General features: G+C 56.5%; 1 protein-coding gene across 1 annotated transcript; it reads left to right on the top strand.

Moving 5' to 3' along the window:
- The first annotated feature begins 1,534 nt into the window (after window positions 1-1,534).
- On the top strand, window positions 1,535-4,113 carry HOXC11 (homeobox C11). Its single transcript, XM_036301736.1, has 2 exons — window positions 1,535-2,341; window positions 3,586-4,113. Exons 1-2 carry the CDS (start codon window positions 1,654-1,656, stop codon window positions 3,816-3,818), a joined length of 921 nt encoding a protein of 306 aa, XP_036157629.1. The 5' UTR covers window positions 1,535-1,653; the 3' UTR covers window positions 3,819-4,113.
- The last annotated feature ends 4,706 nt before the right edge of the window (window positions 4,114-8,819 follow it).

Raw genomic sequence — 8,819 nt, 5'->3', positions numbered from 1 at the left:
ATCCAAATTTGGGTGTAAAGATAATTTGGGTCATTCCTGGCTGTTCCCTGAGTGCAATGAGCCGAGTCTTTCGGGGGCTTCAATTCCTCCCCTCCTACCAGAACAAATCATGCTCTGACAGCTCCTCCTTGGATCCAAGGTTGCTCTCTGCTCGTGACAGTTGCTCCAGCCCCTTGGACCCAGTCCAGAACCTTTCAATAAAGTGCTTTTCAGCTGACCAATGTGTCCTGTGGTGCCCAGAGGGATGGGAGGCCAGGGAGGGCAGAACCACTGAGGCCACCCCTTGGGCCACAGCCATCCAGAAGGCTGGCAGACCTGGTGGAAGAAGGCAGGGCAGGTCTGAGAAACAGGAAGGCGGCACCAAGGCCTGGCTGCGGCCCCTGGGAGCAGGGCTGGGAGCTTCCACTAGGGAGTGGCCCTAAGCGCTGCCTTGCCTGCCCAGGTTCCTCAGCTCCCTTCCACTGCCCTGCTGGTCTGTCTGGAGACTCGCATCTGGCCACACCACACACCTCTCAGTCCCAAATCATCTAAGGAGAAGAGCCCCAAACCTAGTCCCGCAACCATATCCTTCCGGAAACCCCCGACATTTATCTTCTTTTCAGCCCCCAAGCGGAGGCTGAGCCCCCAACCCAAAGAGAAGATACATGGCACTCATTCCAACCTTTTTCTTTGGGGTTTGAGATTTAAAAAATCCACCGTGGAGGTAGCTTTCTGTGCATTGATTGACAATAAAGTCAGGCATGAAATATTCACCCAGGGCCACTCTCCCATACTAAATATTTAACACAACATTAGAGACGGTTTTTCCCAGACTTTGCCAGGCACCGGCTGGGCGGCTGGCGCACTGCTTTCCACTCCTTTATGACTAATCTAAGTCCCTAGCTGCCGCAGCACAGTGAGCCAGACAAAGTTGGAACATTGGCTTGCTACTGGGCTGCCTCACCTTTGAGAAACTTCAGATACTCTTCTGAGGAGTCTCTCCAAAGGGAAAAGGTAGTCTTGACACCCAGTCCTGGGGGGGGGGGGAGAATAATTGATTTATTCCAACTCTTCCAAGTAGGCGCTGGCCCCTCTCCGGCTGGCGGGCTACGAGTCCCTGAGAGTTGGGGGTGAACGATTAACATCTCTGGCGGGACCAGGCAGGGGGGAAAGAGGTCCTCATCCCCATCCTAGTCTCTGCTGACCCAGGGGGAGGAGGCTAGAACCCCTTGCGTGAGAGCCCTCCTCCTTCCCCCAATCCTCGGGAAAAGAGAGCAGCAGCTAGGAAAAATACATTTACCCCCTCCCAGCCACCGCCCCTGCCCATCCCACCGCCCACCCCACCCTAACCCTCTCTCTCCTCCTTTGCTTGCTCTGTGGAATGGAGAGGAGGAGAGTGAGAGAGAAAAAACGAATACAAATCTGCAATTGATTTTCATAATGTTTCTGCGGTGTTTGCAAACCAATCGCCTGAACGTCCCCATCTTACCTAAGAGAGAACCCCTCCTACGTCTGCGAAGTGCTCCGAACTGATATATGACAATATCTACTTTGGATCACGTGCTCGGGGAGAGAGACTAAGACGGATAACGCGTCATCTCGCCTTCCCAAATTTTCCCCCCTCGCAAGACCGGGTCCAAAACGTCCATCTGGAGCCGGCAGGAGAAGAGAACGATGTTTAACTCGGTCAACCTGGGCAACTTCTGCTCGCCGTCGCGCAAGGACAGGGGCGCTGATTTCGGGGAGCGAGGGAGCTGCGCCTCCAACCTCTACCTGCCCAGTTGCACTTACTACATGCCCGAGTTCTCCACGGTCTCCTCCTTCCTGCCCCAGGCCCCTTCTCGCCAGATCTCCTACCCCTACTCCGCCCAAGTGCCCCCGGTCCGCGAGGTCTCCTACGGCCTGGAGCCCTCCGGCAAGTGGCACCACCGCAACAGCTACTCCTCCTGCTATGCGGCGGCCGACGAGCTCATGCACCGGGAGTGCCTGCCTCCTTCCACCGTCACCGAGATCCTCATGAAAAACGAAGGCTCCTACGGCGGCCACCACCACCCCAGCGCCCCGCACGCAGCCCCCGCGGGCTTCTACTCCTCCGTCAACAAGAACAGCGTCCTGCCTCAAGCCTTCGACCGCTTCTTCGACAACGCCTACTGCGGCGGCGGCGGCGGCGACGCGCCCGCCGAGCCCCCCTGCCCGGGCAAGGGGGAGGCGAAGGGGGAGCCCGAGGTGCCCCCGGCCTCGGGACTAGGGTCCCGGGCTGAGGCGGGGGCCGAGGCCGAGGCCGAGGAGGAAAACACGAATCCCAGCTCGTCCGGCTCGACCCACTCGGCGGCCAAGGAACCGGCCAAGGGAGCCGCCCCCAGTAGGTAGCAGCGGCCGGGAACCAGGCGGGCGGCGAGGGAGGGAGGGAGGGCGAGGACAGGGGGGAGGCGAGGGGAACGGGGACGGCCTCGTGTTTTGGGTCAGCCTGATTTTATGTGGAGTTTTATAAGCATTCAAAGGATTTTATTATAACCTACAAAGCCCTCTCTCCCAACGACTCGACTTTTTACGATGGAGAAAGGGTGGGGAGGGAGGGAAAAGGGCTCTTTGGAAAAAGCCGGGTGAACCCCCCCTCCCCGTTATCTCCCTCCGTCTGTGAAATTTTTAAAAGCGCCACCATCGCGGGCAATATTAACTTTGATCGTGAACTTAGAGGAGCATTTAAGGAAGGATGGGGAGCCGGGCTGCCGAGGGGTGGGAGGGAGGGGAGGGGTGGAGGGGGAGAAAGGGGAGGGCGAGGGAAAGACAGGGAGAAACTCCGAGAGGGGGAGTGGTGGGAGAGAGAGGCGACGGAGCAGAACCTGGGACCGGAGAGGCCAGCCGGGGCTGCTCTACTTCGTTTAAAAAACTAATTTTGAAATGTTCAAACTGTGTTGTCGTGGGGCCTTGAGCAGAACCCGGAGTCACTCGGGGTCAGCGGCGACGGAGGGACGGGGCGCGGCGGCTCCGGGCGCCACGGGGCTCCAGGCCTGGGTCCCGGCGGTGCCCCGCTCCCCGCGGCCTGTGCGCCCGCCCTGCCCGCTCTGCCCGGCGACCAGGGAGGCGCGGCCACGGGCGCCGGGAGCGCGGGGCCCCCGGAGCGGCGCTCGGGTGCCCCCGGTGCCCGCTCGCCCTGCTCGCTCGCGCCTCCCGCCTCCCGCTGCTCTGTCCCGCTCTCACTCCTGCGCGCTCGCTCTCCGCGCCCCCCGCCCCCCATTTCTGGGGGAGGGACGGTGGGTTCCCCGAATCCCTAGGAGGAGGCGGGAAGGGCCGGGCCGGCGGCCGAGCGGATGGGGCCGGGGCGCACTTGGCCCCCGCAGGCTGCCTTCCCCCCTAGACTGCGTCAGCCAGGGCTCTCGCCCGAGGGGCGGGGGTCCCGCGTGGCCCGGGTCGGGGGACCGGCCAGACCCGGCGGGGGTTCGCGGCGGCCCCAGCGCGGCGCCCGCAGGGAGAGGCGGCCGGCCCGGCGGGAGGGCGGCCCGCGGCGGGGCTGGGAGCGGGGCCGCCGGGCGCCCGGCGGTCAGGGTCGTCCGGGTCTCACGTGTCTCTCTCCCCCTCTCCTCGCACCTGCCCCCTCCCCTCCAGACGCCCCCCGCACCCGCAAGAAGCGCTGCCCTTATTCGAAATTCCAGATCCGGGAGCTGGAGCGCGAGTTCTTCTTCAACGTGTACATCAACAAGGAGAAGCGGCTGCAGCTGTCCCGCATGCTGAACCTGACCGACCGGCAAGTGAAGATCTGGTTTCAGAACCGGAGGATGAAGGAAAAAAAACTCAGCAGAGACCGGCTGCAGTATTTCTCGGGCAACCCTCTGCTGTAACCGCAGGCCGGGCCCTTTCTGGGGAGAGGGACAGGGGGAAATTATCTTATTTTATTTTTATTTTTGATTTTCTAACTCGCCTTCTTTCCGCGGGTGGAAAACTGGACTGTGGCCAGGGCTGGCCCCGCCGCCGTGGCCCGCACTTCCTCCCGGAACCCCCGCACCTCCCGCCGGACTCGCGCCCTGGGCCAGGCCCGGCCTGGAAGGAGGGTGACGGGAAGCGCCCGACCCTCGGCGGGTGGACTCCCTCGGCGCCGAGGCCAAGACTTTATTTAAAAGAAAACACACCTCGCGACGAGGTCTTGCTGCTCGGGCCGGTGGGGGAGGGGCGAGAGCCGTGGCGCCGGGGCCCTGCGATCCAGGAACCGAACGCTTTCCCTCCTCGCGCGAGTGAACAGATCTGCCGCGACGCCGCGTCTGCGGCCCGAGACTGCTGGGGCGACCGGCCCCCGGCCCCCTGCCCCCCTGCTCGGGGGCAGCCGAATGTGATCCTGCCTTGCTGTGAATTTCCGTACCTTCGACCTGGTGTTAGGTGTGCAAAGTCCGTGTCCTACCTCCGTCTGCGCCCAGGCCCCGCCCGAGCCTAGCTGTTCTCCCTGTGAATGTGTAGAGCCCTCCTTTACATTTCTTAACGGGTGCATTGAGGTTTCCCAACCTTTTTTCCACGTCGTGCCCCACTCCATGGGTTTATAGCTATAGTCTATGCAGTTGTTGCTCCCCCCCCCCTTTTTTTTAAGGAAAAAAAGATTGGTGTGGGTGAAGCAGTAGGGAGATGGGACTGGGCACCTCCCCCATGCTGGGGCCTGGATTTTTGTAAATAAATTTCACAAGCATTTCTTTCTACCCTGAGGGGTTAGGGGGAGGACTCGCCTGGAATGAGATTCAAATCACCCACCTCTCTCCATGTGCGTGAGTGTGTGTACATGTGCAATCCCCACCCTGCTTCTGTCCCAGAGGGATTGTTGTGAAATTCTTATGGTGGCAAATAAAGATATTTCATTCTGTTCAATATTATGATTTTATTTGACCCTTTTATTAGCCTCTCTCCTCTTAAAACCCTCAATACTCCCAAGGTGGAGGCAGAGGCATGCGGGCAGAGCCCTGGTGGTGTGGACAGGCTGTGAAGGTGAGGTAGGCCAGGGCTGGTGGGCCTGCACCCCACCCCCTCTCCCAGGGCAGGGGCCTGAGTGTGGCGGTAGCTTCCTCCCCATCTCAAGCTGAGAATATTCCGTGGCTCCTCTTAAAGCTCTCTTTTCTCACGTGCAGCCCAAGCTGCGTCCAAATGCCCAGCAATACTTTCCGTTTAAGTACACGTTTGTTGTGGAGTTAATTGTAACCATCATCAAATTTAAATTTATAGGAATTTTCTTGGCTCCACTGCCCTCCTGCCAGATGTCTCCGTCTGTTGCAGTTAAATGTGCAGGGTTGAGGATAGGGCGCTCTCTCTCTCTCTCTCTCTCTCTCTCTCTCTCTCTCTCTCTCTCAGAAGACTGTATTGGATTTTTTATATACAATTTTGAAGGAGAGAGGGGAGAGGAGGAGAAACCAGCCCCCTTCCTTTCCTCACCTTAGCTGCCCCTGAGGGTGGGAAGGTGGGACTGGGCCCTTCCCCTGAAGCACAAATGGCCAGGCTCCTCCAGACACAACAATATCTTAGGCTGGGGCCACCCTAATGTGTATACACTTGGTGTCCCCAGGAGAAAGGCCCAGAGACTTGTTTTCTAACAGGTTGGCTTGGGGTGCGACACTGGTGAAGATGGCCTGAGAGAACAGTGGGCCACGCCTATGCATGTTCTTGTTTTTCTGCATAAAGATAACCATAGGCCTTTCCGCACTGCACTTTCAGTGAGGGCACTCTGGCCGTCTCAAATACAAATTCATTCCTTATTTGGGGTCAGATATTTGAGGCCAATTCTTGTATCTTTCCCCCTCTTTGGAACTGCTCTTATGCAATTCAAAGAAAATGTTTTTGTCAATGCAATTCTGTTGAAGGGAAGATAAAAGTGCCAGGACAATGGACTGTTGCTTCTAGTCTCCATCGTCCTTTTTTGATAACTGAAATCCCTGCAGCTTAAGTATCTGACTCTCTAACTGAAAATGTGGTTTTGAGACAATATTTGCAAACTAAGCTGTATGTGCAATGCAGCCCCACAGTTCCCCCATGTGCCCACACACAAACATGTTTAAGTCAATGTGCCTATGGGCACACATGAGAAAGAATAGCATTTGCATGCTTTCCCTGTAGCATGAAGTAAACCTGACCACATGCACACCTAGGGCTGTGTCCTCTGTGGTGTGTAACTACTGGCAGTGTTTGGTGACCAGCAGGCATGCAGCTGAGGGCCCTCTGTGTATGAGTGTGTGTGCGTGAGTGTGAGACTTCTCTAGGTGTTTATCTACTAGTCAGATCCAGGAGGATTGGCCTGCTGGCCACGTTTCCAATAAAGTAACATGAAGATAACTCTGTAGAACAAATCTGTTATAAAGCAAGATATTAATCTCCAAAGACTCCTATTTCGGAGAAAAATATTTTAAGTCCTCAACTACCACGTTCCCTGCAATGTGCAGCCCAGAAAAGGTCCCGGACTCCAGGAGGGATTTCTGAAGGCTGGGTGGGGGGAGTCATAGTGAAAGAAAAACAAAGCTGCTCTGACCCAGGCCCAGGAACCTGCCAGCCCTTGGCGACCCTCTAAAAATAAGAAAAAAAGGGGGGGGGGTTCTCTATCTCCCAAACAAACCCACCTTCGGACCCTGGGGATGTCCAACACCCTTTTGTCAGGGCCACTCTGGGCTCAACTTCTCCGGGTAATCCCCTCCAGCCACAGCGCTGCCCTGGAACAAAAGATCCCCGTCTAGACGCCGCCATAAAGCGTTCCCCCCACCCCACCCCCGCGCCTCTAAACCCAGTTTCATTTCGCCCTTAACGACCCAGTCTGGCCTGTGTTAGAAAACGTTTCCGCCCTAAATAGTAAACAAGCCGGTAGTGGACGGGTCTTGGCACCCCCAACACTCCCCAGACCCCCGCTCCATTACCCCTTGCCCCGCATTTCCCCCTTCTCTAGCCTTTCTCAGCTCCCAGCTCCCCAACCCCCTTTCCCCGCCACCACTCCCCACCCCCAGTAAATAAACCCGAGGCCGAGTTCAAAGTTTCCTGGAGCTAAGGAGGAATGTTGGTTGTAAAAATCCAAGTTTATAGCGCACGTGGGAGTTTACAAGGGTATTAAGTGGTGTGGGCTGAGAGCGCGCACTCTGAGCCCCTCCCCCTCCTACTATGGGTTTTGGGGGTGCAGGAGGAACCTGGGGGGACTTGAAAAGAGAAGTGGGTTGGGTCCAGCCTTGGGTTTGGGGTTTCTTTGTCACTCAGACTCTAGGTTGCTGGGAAATGATGATGGCAGGGCCCCTAGGAAGATGGCTCACAGGAGCCCACTGGGAGCCTCTGAGAGAAAGTCCATGGGTGCTGTGAGGTGTCCCAGACGAGAGGTTGGGAGCTCTGCTCTGCGAGCTGCAGACCAGATATCTGAAAGGTGAACAGACTTGGGGACACCTAGAGCCAGTTCTCACCCAGAGGGGGGGAGACTGCCTGGGGCTAATTTCTTGAGAGGGCTAAAGGCAGAGAGGACTTTTCTCTCCAGAGCAAAGAGGAACTTTGAACTTCAAGGGAGTCAAGGGCATCACCCCTTCCCTTTCCCAACCTCTCTCAGGAATCTGTAGGGCAATTCGTTTCTGGGCCAATATTCCCTCAAGGGGGCAGTCCCTGGGGTTTTCTGGTGCCCCAGGGCTGGATCATGCTGTTTGCTGAACCCTCCCTTCTCTGGGACCCACAGCACCCTGTGCACGCGACTACACTCTTTATTATTCATATAAACCTTTGGAAAAGGCATCGCCCGGAAGTTTTTATAACTTTGTTTGGCATAAAAGTTTTACAAGATTCCTCCTCCCCTTTTTTTAAAACTTAAAGTTTTGTTTTTGCTATGAATGAAATTTCAAGATTTGGGGGAGGTTGGGAAGACAGAGGCTCTGGGGTCCTGGTGGGGGTATCTGGAGCTGCCTTGCTCTGCCTAAGGCAAAATAAGGCTTACAGATTGAGGTCAATATTTTCTGAGGCCCACATTGGACCCAGCTTTGGGGACTGCCAATGTCAGCAGGACCAGACCTCCCCCATCATGCCCTCTTGTTTGACTGCAGGCAACATTCTCTCTCTCTCTCTCTCTCTCTCTCTCTCTCTCTCTCTCTCTCTCTCTCTCTCTCTCTCTCACACACACACACACACACACACACACACACACACCCTCAATCCACTACATAAAGTGGAAACCCATAACCTTGATTCAGACCACAGATTTTGGGATTTGGGAGGGTCTCTGTACACACAGCCCTGCCTCCTGCTAAGTCCACAATGGGTTTGAAGAAAGACAGAATCCAAAACGCCAAAGAAATTCCTTTTGCCCAGAGGTTGCAGTGGTTGCCAGACAGAAGAAGGATGGCCAGCAGGGCTGCAGTCTGGGAGCTCAGAGAACAAAGGTGCCCAAGTGGACATGGCCTTGGGCTACTAAGCCTAGCAGTGAGCCCTTGGATCTGCTTCTTGAATCACCTGGGATTGACAGAACCCCACTTCTCCATTTTCCCTGACTGCAGCCTTAGGGAAATCAATTGGGCTCAAATTGAGGTTATTTTGCTGTTCAACTCTGGAAGTCAACACAAAGATGAAGCTAATTCTCAAAAGATAGGCCTGGTGGACAAGGCTCCTTTGGGGAGATTGAAATGAAGATACCTGAGCCCTGGAACCAGCGCTGCAGGGAGCCATCGGAGTCAGTTTCTCCTCTAATGGCGACTGTTAAGGCCTGGCCTCTGGCCGCCGCAGCCCTACACTTCCCCTTGTGAGAAGCCGAGTTAAGACTGAAGGCAGGAGAAGGTCAATTCCAAGCCTGAGCAGCCGGCTGGGGAGGGATGCGACCAACCGAGCCCGATCCTCTCCCCTCACAGAGCCCATCGCAACAGACA

Source organism: Myotis myotis, unplaced genomic scaffold (genome assembly GCF_014108235.1).
Source record: "Myotis myotis isolate mMyoMyo1 unplaced genomic scaffold, mMyoMyo1.p scaffold_m19_p_3, whole genome shotgun sequence".
Classification (NCBI taxonomy): domain Eukaryota; kingdom Metazoa; phylum Chordata; class Mammalia; order Chiroptera; family Vespertilionidae; genus Myotis; species Myotis myotis.
This window is presented reverse-complemented; position numbering and strand designations above follow the sequence as displayed.